This window comes from Henckelia pumila, chromosome 3, assembly GCF_033568475.1.
Source record: "Henckelia pumila isolate YLH828 chromosome 3, ASM3356847v2, whole genome shotgun sequence".
Classification (NCBI taxonomy): Eukaryota; Viridiplantae; Streptophyta; class Magnoliopsida; order Lamiales; family Gesneriaceae; genus Henckelia; species Henckelia pumila.
Genome location: NC_133122.1, coordinates 60339708 through 60357924, shown reverse-complemented (window position 1 = coordinate 60357924; position 18217 = coordinate 60339708). Strand labels below are relative to the sequence as shown.

At 32.7% G+C, this 18217-nt stretch overlaps 3 protein-coding genes across 5 annotated transcripts; all 3 read right to left on the bottom strand.

Annotated features, from left to right (window-relative positions):
- Positions 1–1758: 1758 nt before the first annotated feature.
- Positions 1759–2925, bottom strand: LOC140891518 (large ribosomal subunit protein eL22z-like). The gene is made up of 3 exons (XM_073300043.1): positions 2841–2925; positions 2503–2754; positions 1759–2086 (listed from the first exon to the last, which is right to left on the bottom strand). Exons 2-3 carry the CDS (start codon positions 2736–2738, stop codon positions 1942–1944), a joined length of 381 nt encoding a protein of 126 aa, XP_073156144.1. The 5' UTR covers positions 2739–2754; positions 2841–2925; the 3' UTR covers positions 1759–1941.
- Positions 2926–3914: 989 nt separating this feature from the next.
- On the bottom strand, positions 3915–7394 carry LOC140886449 (UDP-glucuronic acid decarboxylase 2-like). The gene is made up of 7 exons (XM_073293024.1): positions 6683–7394; positions 6423–6570; positions 6101–6180; positions 5474–5557; positions 5297–5371; positions 4488–4580; positions 3915–4357 (listed from the first exon to the last, which is right to left on the bottom strand). Exons 1-7 carry the CDS (start codon positions 7283–7285, stop codon positions 4079–4081), a joined length of 1362 nt encoding a protein of 453 aa, XP_073149125.1. The 5' UTR covers positions 7286–7394; the 3' UTR covers positions 3915–4078.
- Positions 7395–12859: 5465 nt separating this feature from the next.
- Positions 12860–17911, bottom strand: LOC140892581 (pectinesterase inhibitor 6-like). 3 transcript variants are annotated; one of them, XM_073301525.1, is made up of 2 exons: positions 17197–17911; positions 12860–13129 (listed from the first exon to the last, which is right to left on the bottom strand). In XM_073301525.1, exons 1-2 carry the CDS (start codon positions 17823–17825, stop codon positions 13126–13128), a joined length of 633 nt encoding a protein of 210 aa, XP_073157626.1. In that variant the 5' UTR covers positions 17826–17911; the 3' UTR covers positions 12860–13125. The 3 variants fall into 3 exon arrangements, with proteins under 3 accessions (XP_073157626.1, XP_073157625.1, XP_073157627.1); XM_073301524.1 differs by lacking the exon at positions 12860–13129 and adding an exon at positions 16867–16958; XM_073301526.1 differs by lacking the exon at positions 12860–13129 and adding an exon at positions 16905–16949.
- Between the last annotated feature and the right edge of the window lie 306 nt (positions 17912–18217).

The following is an 18217-nucleotide window of genomic DNA, read 5'->3' as shown; positions in this document are numbered from 1 at the left end:
TTTCAGGCCACTAATATTTAAGGGCCCCCCATTGTCGGGGCTAACGTAATGTGTATAAGGCACATGCAATGCGTGTATACAAAATATAAAAAATGAACGATTTTTTTTTAATAAATAAATATGATTATATAATGTTGAATTATTTATAATTGTGACGGAACAAATTAAAACATTCTTTCACTAAAAAAAAATAAAGTTTAAATAAATAAATTAAAAAAGTAAATCAAATTTGAATTAAAAAAACAAAAACCACAACAAATTAAGGATATATTTGAAATATTATAAAAAGCTTCACCAAATGTAGTTATTATTAGGCTCTCCCCTTTATTAATAGTATATGATAATGACGACGATGCAAGCAAGAAACATATGACTCTAACATCATGCCATTTACGATTCAATTGGCCATAATTCCATCCATCTCTGAAAGGGCTCCAGAAAACGTGTAATAAATGTAAGCCAATATTTTGTTTGATATAAATCGTGCGTGATTTCATTCTTGCGAAAAAAAAAATTTGTTGGTGGAAGGATTGAAATAGTTGCAAGTCAACATTTGTTTGATGGTTGTGTGTTTTCTTTTCTTGCAAAAAAACCTATGGGGTAGGGTCGAACTTACCAGTAACATATTTAGTAAGGTAAAAGTCCGTTTGATTTGGCATATTACTAATGTAAATATAAATTATCTTATCCAGTCTCATATTTTTTTGCCATATTATTTATTCATCTTTAAGTTATTTATCTCACAATAATCAAATCATTAATTAATTATCTTACATCAATCAAATCATTACATTTAAATTACTATATTACTCTTTATTAATAATATTATTCATATTTTATTAATTATTAAAAAAATAAAATGGTAATTTATTATTTTTATATAAAATATAATCAATCAAATCAAACAATCTATAATCTATCAATCAAATCAAATCTTATATTAACTATCATTTCTTATTTATTTTGTATTACAATATATTATTTATATCTATAGTATTTATCTTATCACTAACTCCAAACGAACCCTAATAACTTTTGGATCAGTGGTTCTCATATATATCAAAGGAGTTCGTTGTTGCATGGTATCTAACGCGAAAGGAATGATTTGATTTCAAAAGAGAATAAGAAAAACAAGTGTTTTCTAAAATATTTCTCAAACACTACCGAAATGTCAATCACACCATAATCCCCAAAACCAAAACCAAAACCATATTTTATAAAAAAAAAAAAGCTGACAAGCATTTCCTGAAAGTACTCCCAAACACTACACAAATGTCAATCACACCATAATCCCCACAACCCAACGAATCACTTTCTTTGGTATCCGATCCTCATATACCACACAAAGATAATGGACAATTCCATGGCTAACATAGCAACATTCACCAGGTCATACTGGGCCGTAGTTTGGGATAGGCCCGTACAAAGTTTTGGCCCAACTTAAGCCCAAATAAGACCGAAACACAGTTTCGACTTTCGAGAAGTCCAATACAAGCAGTGCACCGAATTACTTATATATAGCACAAACATTTCACATAAACTGCATATGAAAAGAGAAAATGCTTTCATCCGGTGGCGACTGTCCCTATCTAAACCGAGCAAGGTAATCAGTATTCTCTACCAAAAAGTGCAAAATTTTGATTTGAATCAACTTCATATACCGATACTGGAGAGCCGATGACTTGTGCCAAGTGTTTTACAAAGAGTATAATGACACAAAAAAACAATCATAAGAAAATTCAAGAACCATCCGGAAAATAAAGCTAAGATGCCAAGAGCATATCAATTATCAGATATAAAGTATAAGAGGAATTTGATAATGTACCAATCTCATGAAACAATAGTCACCAAAATTGCAAGTTCATAATACATTGAGCCTAAAGTCAATAGATTTGATTCAAAAGTAATTCAACAAAGCCAAATAATTGAGCAGACATATCTTTAATCTTCTTCATCCCCCTCTTGTTCGGCGATGTTGAAGTAGCGCAATTCATAAACATTTCTTTCTTTGTTGGAAGCTATCACCCGAAGCCAATCTCGAACACCGTACTTCTTCAAGTACTTCTTTGTCAAATACTTGAGGTACCTGTCGAGCAAGTAGCAACAACCCAATATGAAGCAAGTTCCAAACATGACTCAAAAGGACAAATCAGAAATGCAAAATCACAAAATCATAATTCATGGCCAAATAAACATCAATTGTCTGTGTCGGATGCACAATGATTTAGGCATTTAGCTTAAAATTTCTGCTCAATTACTGTTGCAAATGCTTCGGTTGGTGTTTCACAAGGAACAGTCTAGTTCCACCTTCTCAAGATAGTTAAACGTAGTTAAAACATGCATATACATGTACTCTGCTCCAGATTAACGGCGAACTTCTAGTTCATATGCAATCCACAAACAAAAAATTAAATCTTGGTTTGCCCAATTCATTCCATTAATTCACTAATACTATCCTAAGACGGTACACACCACGAAATTCACAACTACAAACGAACTCACCTTTTAGAGAAGGAACTGTCGGCTGTGACGGTGATCTTGCCCTTCTCACGGGTAACAGTGACAGAGTCACCAAGAGCGCCAGTTTTGCCCCCGACCTTGATCCTATCCTGGAGAAACTTCTCGAGCGTTGCAATCTCCATAATATTATCATCCACAGGCTTCGAGCAGTCGATCACATAGCTCGTCACCTTCTTCTTCCCGCCTTTCGGCCCCGCAGCAGCCGCGCCTCTGCTCATATTCGCCTTGTCTTCCCTGCAAGATTTTCCAGCAAACAGTATTAGAATCTGTGAAAATGAGATGAAAAGAGACTACAAATGGTATCGGCAGAAGCATCATACCGGATTCGACGGCCGACGATGTGAGATGTTGAATACTGAGATACAGAAAGAATGAAAACTAGGGTTTTAAGAACCAGCAACCCTAATCACGCATCAGTGGGCTTCTTAGTAAGCAGACCCAAATTCAAGGGCCCCAATTTATTGTCCATTTGGCCCAATCACTGGAGGCCAACTTCCTGGAGTCCCAAATTTGGAAAAATTGCAAATAATAATAATAATAAAAACCTTTCTACTAGTATTTCATATCCTTATCCTATAAATCACAAAAGTTCGAATGACACGGAAGTATTTTTTTTTATTCGAATTGATTCATAAAAAAATATTATTTTTTATTGTAGATGTAGTTCATCGACAATTTGACATACTCATCCTAAAAACCCAACTAAGTTCATATCATGTCTTTTATTCATTCAAACTACCATTTAGGGCGGGAAAGATAGTATTTGGCTCAATTTTCAATTTTTTAAAATAATTATTTTAGGCTCAACTTAGTTATTTCTACGCAGTTTTTATAGGTAATGTTTAACAAAATGACATTTGTTTGAACATAAAATTGAAATCTATTCTTCGCGGTTTTATGTTTGTTTCTCTTATATGTTTGAAGGTTATTTTGAAAAAAAAATTCATGTTAGCTTCTTGTCACTAGAATTCGGCCTGAATCTCGGTTTGTACAGCTCAATCAATCTAATTCACGTTTCACCAACCTAGATTTAATGGTCTAAACGAATCTAATTCGCATTTTTTTTTGGTAGAAAATCTAATTCACATTTCACAAACCTAGACCAACCTAGATATGATGGTTTATACAGCTTAATGGATCTAATTCCCATTTTTTTTTTTTTTTGAGAAAAACTAATTCACATTTCACCAACCTTTTAGTAGCATATGGCTAGCTCCCTATCCAAAAGTATTTTGTGAATTTGTTGAGACCCGACCTAACATTAATTTGTTGTTTGGGCTCTCCCTTACAGTCGTTAGTTATGTTCATTATTTTGATCATAAGATTGTCGAATGAAAACGAAAATGGCTGGGATTAATGAAGATGATCACCTAGAAGAACCTCCGTGAACTACCTAAAAAGCAAGAATTGTGGGCTCGTTCTTCATGCTTCTTTCTGTAACTTCGTTTGAAGATCACCAATAATCAAAACTATCCCAAAGTTTTAACAGAAAACTCTATCTTTTACACTGTAATTAAGGAGATGAAAAATGCTATAAGTAAATTTGACATGAGATTCATTAGGAACCAGAATTTTCTCTCTGTTCCCCAGAGATTCTTCCTCCAATATTTTCTTTGTTGTCTCTGATTATTCTTCCTCCATATTCTCCGTGGTCACCGAATATACGCTGCCTGAAGTCCGAAACCATCATGGGTAATCCCTCACGCAACGGCACTTTAGGCTCCCATCCGAGCTGCTCTTTTGCCTTGGTAATGTCGGGTTTCCTCTTGTGAGGATCGTCTTCTGTGTTGGGCTTGAATTCTATCTTTGCACTTGAATCAATGGTATCTTGAACCACCTGCGTCCAAGAGATAAATTTCATCTTATATATGTGTCATATAAATTCGTGTTGTGTCAATCGCTGTGTCGAAAGGGTTCGGTCGAAATGTTGGCACGAAGTTTTACTGGATAAAAGCAAATGATCGTACCTTGGCAAGTTCAAGCATGGTGAATTCACCTGGGTTACCAAGATTGAAGGGTCCAACATGCTCACCCTCCATCAATCGTATTAACCCTTCCACCTTATGGTTTAATGATTTATATATTAACATAAAATAATTATTTCAATAAAAAGAGAGAGAAAAAAGGACACTTGGTGAAAGATTATCAAAAACAATGAAAATGCGTGTAAACGATCATTTTCCAATCAGGTGGAGTCCACAATTTTTAGATTTATTGCATGATTGAGTAGTCAAAAGTATAGAATAAATGGTTCACAGAATAAATGACTATTTTCTCTATATTACCAAAAAAAAACGTTAAAAAAATTAATGACTATTCAAAGCATGAACGATTCACATTTGAAGATGGAAAGATGGCAAAGTCACATCTTTGCATTTGGACTGCTGACTTGAAAACAAAACAAGATGCTATCAAATCAACCCATTAATTAAATTAAAATGTTCCAATTTCCACGTTCCAAATTCAATTTCAAGTAGCTGTAAGCTGTTAAGAACGTTGAAAAATCGAACGATGGTCGTAAAACAATAAACAAATTAGGGCAAATTGCTTTCACGCCCCTCATGGAAAGTCAACAAGAGTACAAAACGTCTGATGTAAAAATTAAAACCAATAAATAGTTGTTTAAACTTCTTAAAAAAAAATTTTGAGGAGAAAAATTCTATAATTTTAAATCACAAGCTTAATTTAATCATATAATTTTTAGGAAAAAACCCTTATCGTCATTAAATAAACCCATGTATAATAACTGACAAGATCAATTTTTTTTTTTACTTACCAAATCGGAGACATACTGAAAACTTCTGGTTTGCTTCCCATCACCGTAAACAGTTAAAGGTTCCTTCCTCAAAGCCTGCGAGATCATAATCGTATTATAATTTATAACTTCTATTAAATAAAATAATTACATAATATATATACATATATATTGTTCCGGAAAAATAAATTTAATTACCTGAGCAACAAAGTTGCTTACAACACGACCATCATCAATGCACATTCGAGGGCCATATGTGTTGAAAATCCTAGCAATCCTCACCTGTCGACAACAATTAAAGAAAAATATTTATCTTACCATTTTTTTAAACATTTAATATATTTGTCAATTAATATAATTTTTAAATATTTTCTAATTATAATCGATAATTTAATAGATCTCTCATAAAACCTGTTACCGCACCTAAAAGGCTAAAACCCACTCTTAGCCCCTAACTCCATAACATATTATTGTGTGGTGTTGACTTATTTATAATGAAAATTAATAATTTTTTATATAAAAATAATATTTTTTATAAATCGTGTTACATCGAACTCCTTCTCAGCACATTTTATTTTACATCGGGTGTTCTTCATCCCAATTTTTTCAGTTATTCGCGTGAACATCGCGTTAAAAAACATGTTTTTTTTTTCAATTAGTTGTTTGCGCAAACATCTGGTAACGTAATATTAGCATAAAAATTTAAAAAAAATACACTAAAAAAATATTTCCTTCGATGTAAGGTAGAATTTCCCACTTACTCACAGCATTGAAAGCTTGTTATTACTGAAAACAAAGATTAAAAATAAATAAAATAAAGAATACCTCAACTTCAGCACCCCGGTGATAGTCCATGGTCAACGTTTCCGCAGTTCTCTTTCCTTCATCGTAGCAGCTTCGGACACCTGTCCCAAAACCAAACACCCCAATCTGGTTAGGTCCCACTGGGAGCACCAAACAACCCAGTTCCCCATGATTCATGCACCACTCCAAGAATATTTTTAGTAAATGAAAATCAAATGGCAATTAGCAGAACACGAAGATTTGGATGCTACGAAAGTTGTTCGGATTTTTAGATCTCGAGATTTCCCGATAAAAAAAAAATAATCGAAATCAATGACATAATAAATACAAAATTGAAACCGACCAATTGGATTGACGTTGCCCCAGTAGGTTTCGACTTGTGGGTGTTGCAGCGGATCACCGTACACCTCACTGGTGCTCGTCAGCAGAAACCGAGCGCCCACTCGCTTGGCTAGCCCGAGCATGTTCAACGTGCCCACCACGTTCGTCTTGTGAGCTACCCAAAGTCAAGGATCCCATTAACGATTTTGGAGAAAAAACTGCATTGATTAGTAGTTCATAAGATGAAAACAGAGGAAGAGAATAATCTGGAGTAAAGGATATGATAGTTTTCACTGGGTTGTGCTTGTAGTGAACCGGCGACGCGGGGCATGCGAGGTGATAGATCTGATCCACTTCCAACAACAGCGGCTCGACGACGTCGTGTCGGATGAGCTCGAATCTGGGATTCCGGAAATGGTGCATCACGTTCTCTTTCCTCCCTGTGAAGAAATTATCCACCACGATCACGCTGTCGCCTCTGCTCATAAGCCGGTCGACCAAATGACTCCCAACAAACCCGGCCCCACCCGTGACCACGATCCGCAGCCCCTTTCGCTTCAATCCCAGAGGGATTTTCCCCACCGAGTTGATTCCGAATCCAGTTGCGAGGTGGCCGTTATGGTACATGACTCGGTGCGGCTGAGGCAGAGTCAACTCGGACGAAATGAGTTCGTACGGGATCGGCGCGCGGGGATTGGAGTGAGGGAAGAAGGTGAATACCAGAGCGGCGATGGCCATGCCGACGAAGACGAACAGCAAGCGTTGCTCGCGCAACACGTAGCGAATTGGCCTGGTTACAGTAAGCCAGGGCTTCGGCGGCTTCGGAGAGTAGGCGTCGCTCGTGGGATGTGGCTCGTGGCCTCGGAAAATCAACTCAGACGCCATGGATGAAGCTTGAAAACCGAAGCGAAGCTGCAGATGAGACGATTTTGAATATGGAGAGAGAAGCAAGGTTTGCTTTATGTATGCTTGCCTCGTGAGGAAAAAGGGTCCCCCGGCGCGTGGATTCGAGACGCCAACGATGCAAGGTTTAAATAAGAATGCCTCGCGTTTCCCAGATTACATTAATACCCCTCGGCTTATTAATTATTTTTTAAAACCAATTTATTAATTAACATTTTAGGCAGGCTGTTCATAGATTTATTAAAAAAAATGTTCTCGAAACAATATATAAGAGGCAATAATATATAATATTTCAAATATTTGTAAATTTAATAAAATTTTTAAATAATAATTTAAATAGCGTATTTCTTGTTGTTTTTTAATTTACATAATCATTGTATTTGATAGTATTTCTCCATTGACAAAAAAAGATTTTTTTTTATATAGTATAAATGATCTGATATAAGTTTTAATCAGCATTTATAATTGTCTTTAGGTTTGTCTTGATGTTAAATTTAAATTTGGTCAAATTGATTATCATATTTGGAGTTAGACCTACAAGGAATGGACCGTTGTACAGTATATGTTAATGGTTATTACTAAGATAAAAATATATTATCGATTAATTTTTTTTATTAATTTTCTCATATAATTTATGCATTGAAAATCTATAAGCAGATTTATAAATGTTTTTTTTATGTAAAACTCATATGAGTTGGTGGAGCTCTTATTTGATCCGATTTGAAAAGATATTACTTTATGTGCTATTTTTTTTTAAATATGATTCGAATCGACTTATTTCACAATAAATTTGTAAGATCATCTCATATAAAAATGTATATGTGTTTTTAATTTAACCGTGACAAAGTCTTATTAGCTTATTATATACGAAACATGTGGGTATAGATCCCAATTGAAGTCTCAACCTTCTACAATCATAGAGTACGTAGCAATTTATATTAATTAAATTATTTAGTAGGTATGAACTAAACTTAAAGTTAGGCAGGATATTTAAAAAAAAATCCCTGAATTGACTATATATATGTTGTAATCGGCCCCAAACTTTTTCCTAACTGTATTGATTATACGTGATTTTGTTTATTATTACGAGATGTATTATGAACATTCATTGATAATAAGTTTGTCAATAAATGAAATCTATATATAACGACGAGAACAATATAATACATGTTATTTATAAAGCATGATATTTTATATTTCAATATATTTCACCAATATTTTACCACAAATTTTCCTCCATTGATTGACGATAGATTTAACCAATATTTTTAGAGTTTATTGCACCAAACTACCCTATGAAATATTGAAAAATATACACACTTATTTTCTATGAAATTTTAATAGGCACCATAACCCTATGCCTTAACCTTTTGTAATAGTTGCACGTTTAACCATTGTCTCAATGAGTTATTGAGCACGCGTTGTTACATCGTCTAATCAATTTGTTTTTTTTGATAATATTAGGTCTATATTATGAAAATGTCCTTCTTTTATTGTAGTATTTTTCATATTTACTCAAATAAATCACGCGTATTTGTTAATAAAAATTATTTATTTTGATGTGGATGATGTATATGAGTAAATATGAAAATTATTACAATAATAAAAGGTCATTTTCGTATCATAATCCTAATATTATTAAAAATGGTTACTTTGGCGCAAAAACAGTGCATGTTTAACAAAATCGTCGTGACAAAGGTTAAACGTGCAACTATTACAAAAGGTTAATGGCTGGATGCCTATTAAAATTTCACAGGAAAAAAATGTATATTTTCAATATTTCACAGAAAGATTTGATACAATAAACTCCAATATTTTACCACAAATTTTCTAATTGACGAAATTCGGTCTTTAAAAATCCAAAAAAAAAAATCATTAAAAAATATAATAATAAAAAAAAAAACACACACACACACACATATATATATATATATATGTATATTAGAGTAGGATTATAATATGGAATAAGAGTACAATGAAATAAGGCAATTGTCCGTACAATCGACGAAACTTGAATATGAATTCAAGACTTGCTTATCTCGAGCAAAAAAATTACAAATAAACTACTAAATCTACCTAAATAAATTTGAAAATCTACCCACAAACAGCGAAAAATCGAATCTGAGACCATATGGCTCAGATACACACATATTACTATTATTAAGTGCGAGTGTAAGAGAGGAAAAACTTAGTATCATGGTCTGGTATTTTAATTTGTTTTTTCTTTTGTGTTGTTTTGAATCTTTTGATTCCTCATTTGAAATTAAAGTTTATTGATAATTAATTTTATAATTATGATATCATATCCATATAATATAAACAATTTAAATTACAGTATAATTCTTCGTTATTTTTCACAATTATGATACTACTCATTTGAATACCAAGTTAATGATAAAAAAATTGTAAAAACAATCGACGCGTAGTGCATTAATATAATTAATTGTACATGAGACATGTTATAGTATATTAGTCTCGTATGTTTTTTCTAAGTCAGCAAGGTGTTTATCTCTTCATATATATAAACAATTTCCCCCTTAGACACCATCTTTTAAATTGCCGAAATTGTCCTTATGTAATATAAATATTATAATTTTATTTTTATTTGTTTTTTTTTTAAATTTCAAATTTACATATTTTTGTCAACTGAACATTGTAGATAAGATAAATTGATAAAAAAAAATTTAAATTTATTTTTATATTATTTTATAAATGTTAAAAAATAAATTTAAATATTATTTAAAAAATAATATTTATATATAACATACAATATTAAATATATTGCATGATTTTATACATACGCAATGCGTGTGCGATTATGCTAGTTATAATTAAACCTTCAATTTGAGATTAATGTTGTAGGCTTCAACTCCGAGGGGCATAATCGTCCAACTACCTACAGGTTTTTTTGGTCAATGATTCGATAAAATGAGAAGTACTTAACTGGCAAATTTGGTGGGCAACTTTGAGTAATTTGGAAGCTCATTTCTGTCTAAAAAGTCAAAGCCTACCAACAATAAATTTGTTTCATAATAATCATAATAATTATTATATATAATAGGCAAAAACTCATATAAGACGATTTTAAGGGTCATTTTCTTGAAACGGGTTTCTTATATGGGTTATCCATTAAAAAAATATTATATTTTATGTCAAAAGTATTACTTATTATTATAAATATGGATAAGATTGATTGACCCGTTTCATTTGTGACACTGTCTCACAAGAGTGTTACTCTATATAATATTAGCAGTATAATTTAAAGATCCGCCCCTGATAGGGATCGTATATCATCCAATCATCAAAACTCAAAAAATTCATAAATTCACACATTTTCAATACGAATTACAAATATATTTAATATAATTGTATCTTTATTTTATTTTTTAAAAAACACATATTATCCAAGTAATACGGACCATACAAAATAAACACAACTATTTTCTATACAATTGTTCATACTTTTATATAAAAATAAAAATAATTAATATTAAAAACAGTTATTCACAAAAACCAATTGTACAAACATGTAACTCGTGCATAATTGCTCCGGTAAAACATAAAGCATGAGAAATTTATGTAACCATTCTTTCGAAACCCAATTACAACAAATTAAATATGTCTCTTCTTCAAACTAAAAATAAAAATAAAAATTTGACGATAGTACTTATTTTCATTTCCATGAAAACATCATAAAATTCATTTTGATATATCATAGCTCACAGGCAACTAACATTTATCATAAATTTTAAAAAAATTTAAAACCATTGAAAGGTTTATTTATCACATTTATACTTTTGACTTTTGAGTTTTAAAGAATCACATGACACCTAATACACAAAAAATTTAAAAATCATAATTTAAAACTAATATCATTTAAAGTAATCTTAAAAAAATCTTATATAAACAATTCCCAAGTTTCCTATTTTAGTATGATAGTTATATCTTCTACACAAAATTTCTAACATCGCCTTTTTTAGCATTATAATTGTATCAAATAAAATGAGGAGTCTTAGCCGTCGTTAGATTTGGAGAATGGACGGCGGAGGTCGTTCGTAAGTCGTCAAATTTGATAAATGGGAACCAATATGGCTACACTTGGTTCGCACGTTGCGATACATTTTGACTCTTTGCCACGTTACACGTGGTCTTCTTAGATATCGCAAACTTTGGTGCCGTAATTAATTGTTTGGTCTATATAAATATAGGGTAACACTAAATAAATGTATAGTTTAGTATACGACTTAGTTTACAAAATTTTCTTTTGACCAAATAAATATTTATTTTTTATTATGGGTAGTTTTTTATTTAATGAGGAAAATGAGAGAAATTTTAATTAAGAATGTAAACCAAGACCAAGGTGTACATCTAGCATTTTTCATAAATATATAGTGTCGAGTGCAAGTTTTTTATATACAATATTTTTTATAATTAATTTGATTTATAATAAAATAAAAGTAGTATTATAATTATTTTAAAAAATGAGTGAAAATGCTACAATTTGGTGACGCCGGGACCGAACATACCATCCAACCATTTTAGGCGTTCTACTTAGGGCTGACAAAAAATATCGGAATGTCGTCATACCGCCTTTATCGTATTGAAAAAAAATCGAATATATCGAAAATTTACGGTATCGTTATCGGTATAAGATTTTCGAATTTTCGGTATTTCGGTATACCGAAAAAAAATCGCTATACACGGTACCGATACCGTGTATATCGATATTTTTTATTAAAAAAACAGTGTAAAAAAAATCAGTATGCACGGTATTATACCGATACCGTACCAAATTTTGGTATTCGGTACGGTATCGGTATGGATTTATGTCATATTAAAATTTTGGTATACCGACATGTCGGAATACCAAAATTTTCGGTACGGTATCGATATCGGAAATGTTGGTATCGAAATTTCTGATACGGTATGCGGTATATCGCACTGAACCACCCCTAGTTCTACTAGTTGATTTTGTCAAAAAAAATTTATTTGGATCTTAATTAAAAATTTTGCAATTAGTTTAACATAAAAAAACTTATTATAATATATCACATGTTAGTTTCATAAGATAGATCTTCAATTCATCCAATCTGTGAAAAAAATATTAATTTTTATGTCAAAATATTAGTTTTCATTGTAGGTATGGATCAGATCAACCAGTCTCACGGATATAATTAGACCTGCTATGAGTTTAAATTATACTAAAATATATATAATATCATAAGTGGAAAAATTTATAAATGGTTGTATTGTCATATCTGAACTTGGTCATACCAAACCTACACAAGTTTTTTTTGTCTCTATGAAGCTAATGCTTGATAGTTATAAATATAGATAATGCTATTATGATTTTATTATATAAATTATGGTCATTATTTTAGCATAATTCATTAATAAATATAAGTGAAACGACCCTAGCTCTATAATAAATAAATATGCGGAATTTTTTTTTTTTTTATACTACTAAATAAAATATGTACATATATGCACATACATATATGCACAGGATAAAATATTTAAAATAAATACATGACTAAATAAATAAAGAATTAAATACTTAAAAAAATGCATTCTTTAACATAATTAAACATCTGAGTCAACCCTAGAATTAAAAATATACTGCTTAAATAAAATAATTAAAATATGTGCATGCACTAAAACATTTAATAAAATATTCCCATAAACCTCAACCACTAAAAATATAATAAAATGTATCATAAGACTCAAGCATGGTGACTCAGAAGCTGTCACGGTCACGGGGCTACTGCAGCGCTGCTCATACGTCCTCACCACCGGTAGGAGTAACCTGCTCCTCTACGTACTCACCTGCACCATATCAGTGTAGTGAGCCTAGAGGCCCAACATGCATACTAACAAGGGTTTAAAATAATTTAAATCAATTTAATACTAATACATACATATACATGAATGAGCATGCTTAAAATTTCATAACATAACTTACATAAATAAACATAAATAACATAATACATAACATACATAATATCATACATACTGAGTTGTTGAGCGCTTATTTTCTTAACAACGAATGGTCCTATCCGTAAGTGTGACACATACTTATAGTGCGACTGATCAGTCTAAGAAACCATCGTACGAGGCTGGTGGCGAACCACCCATACATAAATGGCAGAAACTGCCCATACATAAATGGCAGAAAACTGCCCATAAATGGCCACACTACTTCAATTTCCACCTAAAATATTTTATTTGCTCAACCATAGAATTTCAATCATAGCATAAAAATTGATTTCATGAATGCATGTACTTAAATAAATTGTGTGTCCTTCATATATATTTAATTTAATTTTCTTACTAACATATAAATATTAAAATAACTTAAATGCATAAAAATAATTAAATATATAATCAGGACACATGCAATTTTCTCGTGGATTGATACAGCTGCTGGCCCTAGACATGCAAGCCCATTAACTTAAGACTTGGCCCATAAATCAACCAAAGCCCAAAAATAACTAAAATAGCCCAAAATAAATTAATGGAACCCAAATAAATTAAATGGTACTAATTAAATTTTTGGGAATTTAATTAGTCCATTTAATTCCTAATTAACTTAAAGACTTAAAAATAAAAATACCCGAGCCCAATTAAAATAACCCGGACCCGGACCCACTTAACTTAACCCATATTATTTTAGACCCGACCCGGACCACCTGACCCGACCCGGATCCAAGTCACACCCTAGAACCCGAAAACACTTCCTTACTTTTCCCTCCTTGTCTCGGCCGCACGAGCAGCAGGCCTTCACGGCCTGCTGCAGCCCAGCTCCGGCCACCGTGGCCGGAGCCCCGCCGGCAGGACCTCCCCAGGGTCTTGCCGGTTCGAACCACACCCTGGCCCGAACCCCATGCTGCCCCCTTAGCCTACACCGAGCCCTCTTCCACCAAAACCCTAGCCTGCGCGCCTCAGTTTCCTTTCTGAAAACCCGATCGGCCGTGATTCCTAGCCCCAACCCAACCATGGCCGACTCATCTAGACATCCTAGGGACCCCATAGGACCTAGCCAGCAGCCCCCTTCAAGCCATGGATGACAAAAACGTGAGCATGAACCAACACATGCCAAAAACCGAGAGCATTAGTGAAGGAAATTCGAAAAGCTTGCTGTCAAATGATAAATTCTGATGTTACACACCCACACGCATACATACACTGATATAGGTTTGAAAAGTGAATAGAAACATGCCTTAATACCGATTTATAGAGCTACAAGCGTGTACGACGGGCTTCGGGACGACGGGACGACGACGGGATGCCTTGGCTTGCTTTGAACCTTCGAAAACGACCTCCTATGGAGTTTTAGGGCTGAAGACCGATTGGAGAAGATGATGAACAGTGGGGTGACGGCTGGGGGCTTGGAGTGATCGGCTAGAATAGGGTTTTAGGTAGAATAGGTTTTATTTTTGTGTTAAATAAAATATAGGTTAAGTAATTAAATATAAAAGGTTTTAAATATTAAATATATAACTTAAACTCCTAATTATAACTTTAAAAATCTGATAACAAAATAACAATCTCGAATTATTAATTTAGGGGAATTTTAAAAATACTAAAAAGTCAATATTTTGACTAATTTTGGATAAAAATGACCCCTAAAATTAAATAAAATTAAATACTTAAAATTTTGAGATAATAAAACTCAAAATAATATTTTAAGACTCCAAAAAGACTCATAAAATAATTTGGCTAGAAAGTTGTCATCTCGTCCGTCCACGGGCCCGTCTACGCGATCAAATAATAAAACTACTAAAAATCATAAAAATTACTAATTATGGGTTAAATGCTTAAAAAATAAATTAAATCATGCATAAAATAATTCACATAATTATTTAACCCATAAATCATAAATTTAAATAATTAAATATCCTAATTATGCAGGCGGATTTATGTAATTAAAAATACCGGGTGTTACAATAAGAGCTGAGAGAAATAGTTTTGTTATAATTGAATCGAATTTTAGATCGTTGATGACTTTTACTAAGTCATATATTGATGTTTGGGCTAATTGTGTAAACAAGCAGCAAAGGTTGAACAATAAGAAAATTTTGTAGGTGCAATAATAATCTAATTCGGCCTAAAGAAACATCCACCAGCTAGCACAATCTCTTGCCTCTTAATTAGAGCATACTATTTATTTTTTAATTTTATTGTATGATGTGGATTCCATCGCTGCTACTATGCGATGTGTATTACTAAACAAATAGTCGAGCTAACGCATTATTATTATTATTATTATTATTATTATTATTATTATTATTATTATTATTATTATTATTACATGGGATGGTTTTTTCCACCATCATTTACTATTTATTGGATGTATTATGCACGTGGAAATTTATTTATCAATAATGAAGTATTAAACTTTCCAGAATTTTCTCTTGTTTCACTGCTTCTGTTTTATGACGTTTTTGCTGAAGATCTGCAAATCAAGTAGCACACATACTGATCTCTCGTGGTTTATCTCACAATGATTCCCAAGTGTTCAATGATTTCTATAATATATTTTTGGGTTCTTTTGCAACACACGATTTCGGTACTTTTCAATGGATAATGAATGGTATATATTTTCCCTAAAAAAACAACTAAAAAAAATTCAATCCTAAGCTAGGGACAAATTAGGATAATTGTTTAGGTCTATTTGAATTTTAGCTAGTATTGTAATTATTTGTCAAAGTTTTTTTTTTTTTGAGTAAATTATTTGTCAGAGTTTTGTTTTCATTTAATAACTTGATTTTTTTTTTTGTCTTGGTCTTTGTTTTGTCGGAAGCCATTAATCTCATAGCATGTTGCTTATTTGATATTGATTAATCTCTCTTACGTATCTCATATGATACATGAAAATAAATTAAAACACATGTTATATACATTAAAATTCATTTAAGCAAAAGTAAAGTGAAAAAATAAACCAAAAGAACACTCGTTACTATTTAAAAAAGGTAGAAAAAAACTTTTCATTTTGATTAGATAGATTTAAATATATATATAATATAGTTTTTATTATCGCCAAATGAGCCATGTAGGAGAGTATCGATGTCAAATAAGCAATATTCGTTGAATCTAGAGATTTCAGGGGCAAAAAAAAACCAAAAAAAATTCTAATTAAGTTAATGCACTAGATGACATTGGCAAACTTTTAAAAATTAGAAGACTAAAATCTAAAATAGGCTAACTTAGCATACAAAATTCAAATCCCCTTACTTCCTTTGGGAGTTAAAATTTGGATGGAAAAGAAAAGAAATGAAAGGAATTTTTTTTTTTTTTTTACAATACCTTGTAATCTTTATTGATCAATAGAAATGAAAGGAAATTTTAAAAATGGGTTGATTGAGAGATTTTAAGGGAGGGTAAAGAAAGGAAAATGTTTTAAATATTGAATAGAAAATTTTCCTTCCATTTTTGGAAAGAAATGAAAGTAAAACAAAAAATTTCTTCTCTTTTCTCTCCCAATTTCCAAACTAATCTCTCTCTTTCTTTTCTCTCCCAACTTCCAAACGAAGCCTTATTCTGAAAATTAAACCATATGCGCATGTATCTTCAAATGCTTCTGGTGCATCCTTCCATTAATATGGATAAATCCAATTTTACCCGGCCGTTTTATAAAAGAGGTCAACTGCATGCACTAGAAAAATGTCACATGAAAAAGGGTAAAATGCACTAGAAAAATCCCCTCTGAGCATAAAGATTTGGCAACAAGTCCGGAAGTCCCTACATAAAAACCAAAATCTAGCTTCTTCCAATATTAATGTATTATTCAACCAAATGTCACACCACACAAAAATTTAAAGAAACCTTGCCTTTTAACCAATATATATATATACTTATGCACACATGCATATATGTATTATGTATATTGCTACCTTCTCCTGTGTTTCAAACCATAAGCTAAGCTTCCCGGACCCGTGGTCGCCAGTTTGTTAACAAGAGCTAGAGCATTACTAGTCATGTAACTCGTTTTCGACACGCAGTTTAGCACGAAAGCAAGGTGCTTCCCCTTTTCTTGATCGAATCCATCCAAACAAGTATCTTCATCAGTAAGAGCAGCACTGATCCAAGTAATCACATCCTCCATCTGAGAACCGAACTGCACCACACTGAGGTTTCTCAGCACGTCGAGCGACTCGTGAAGGTTATCCAGCGCGTCTTGAAAGCATTCGACGCAGTCCGCAATGGCCATCCTGTCTCTTGCTCTTGCCACAAATCCACGACTCCCATTTTGCTTCAGATTTGCCAAGGACCTGGCAACTTTCTTGGCTTCTCCAATGGTTACGGACACGCCCGCACGAGCCCATTTGCTAGGGTCCTGTTTCGCTTCGTTCGAAAAGGATGCGAGGGAACGGACGCAAAGATCGCGATATGGTGTGACGCTACATGCATCGATGGTGTACTTATCCCCATTTCCATTTTGGGATGCCAAACAGCACGAAAGTATGAGTATCCACGCTAGTTGCTTCGATGGCGAAAAGGGTTTAAAATGCGCCAACATCATTCTTTAAAATGAAATCGAAAAATGGAGCCTCGCTAGCTAGCTAGCTAGGAAAGGGAAAAGGAGGAGGATTATTTATATAGCAACTGTTGAAATGGTACTTCGTATTTTTCTCGGAGAGTTGGCGAGCCTTTTAAAGGAATTGTGTTTGGAAGAGTTGGGGAAAGTAAAGAAAACCGTTTCCAAATGAATTGGTTACGTGCTAAAGCGAGAAGGCTATGAAAGCAATAAATGAAGGCTAGCAAGAAAGTAAAGAGATATATATGGGGTCACAAATGGTCATGTGAATAGGTGAAGTAGGTGACTTCCTCATGAATCTTGGCTAGGCAATTAATTTATCGATCTCCTTATTATGAGTTTATTTCACGCATTGTTGCAACTAGTATGAGAGAACA

Excerpts from the sequence above, each read along its gene's own strand:
- LOC140892581 (XM_073301524.1), bottom strand. The coding sequence starts at position 17,825 with ATGATGTTGGCGCATTTTAAACCCTTTTCGCCATCGAAGCAACTAGCG.
- LOC140886449 (XM_073293024.1), bottom strand. The coding sequence starts at position 7,285 with ATGGCGTCTGAGTTGATTTTCCGAGGCCACGAGCCACATCCCACGAGC. Across the intron at positions 5,372-5,473 it reads TAAGCAACTTTGTTGCTCAG|GCTTTGAGGAAGGAACCTTT; the intron begins GTAATTAAATTT and ends ATGATCTCGCAG. Across the intron at positions 4,581-5,296 it reads TTCAGTATGTCTCCGATTTG|GTGGAAGGGTTAATACGATT; the intron begins GTAAGTAAAAAA and ends TTAAACCATAAG.
- LOC140891518 (XM_073300043.1), bottom strand. The coding sequence starts at position 2,738 with ATGAGCAGAGGCGCGGCTGCTGCGGGGCCGAAAGGCGGGAAGAAGAAG. Across the intron at positions 2,087-2,502 it reads GACAGTTCCTTCTCTAAAAG|GTACCTCAAGTATTTGACAA; the intron begins GTGAGTTCGTTT and ends CTTGCTCGACAG.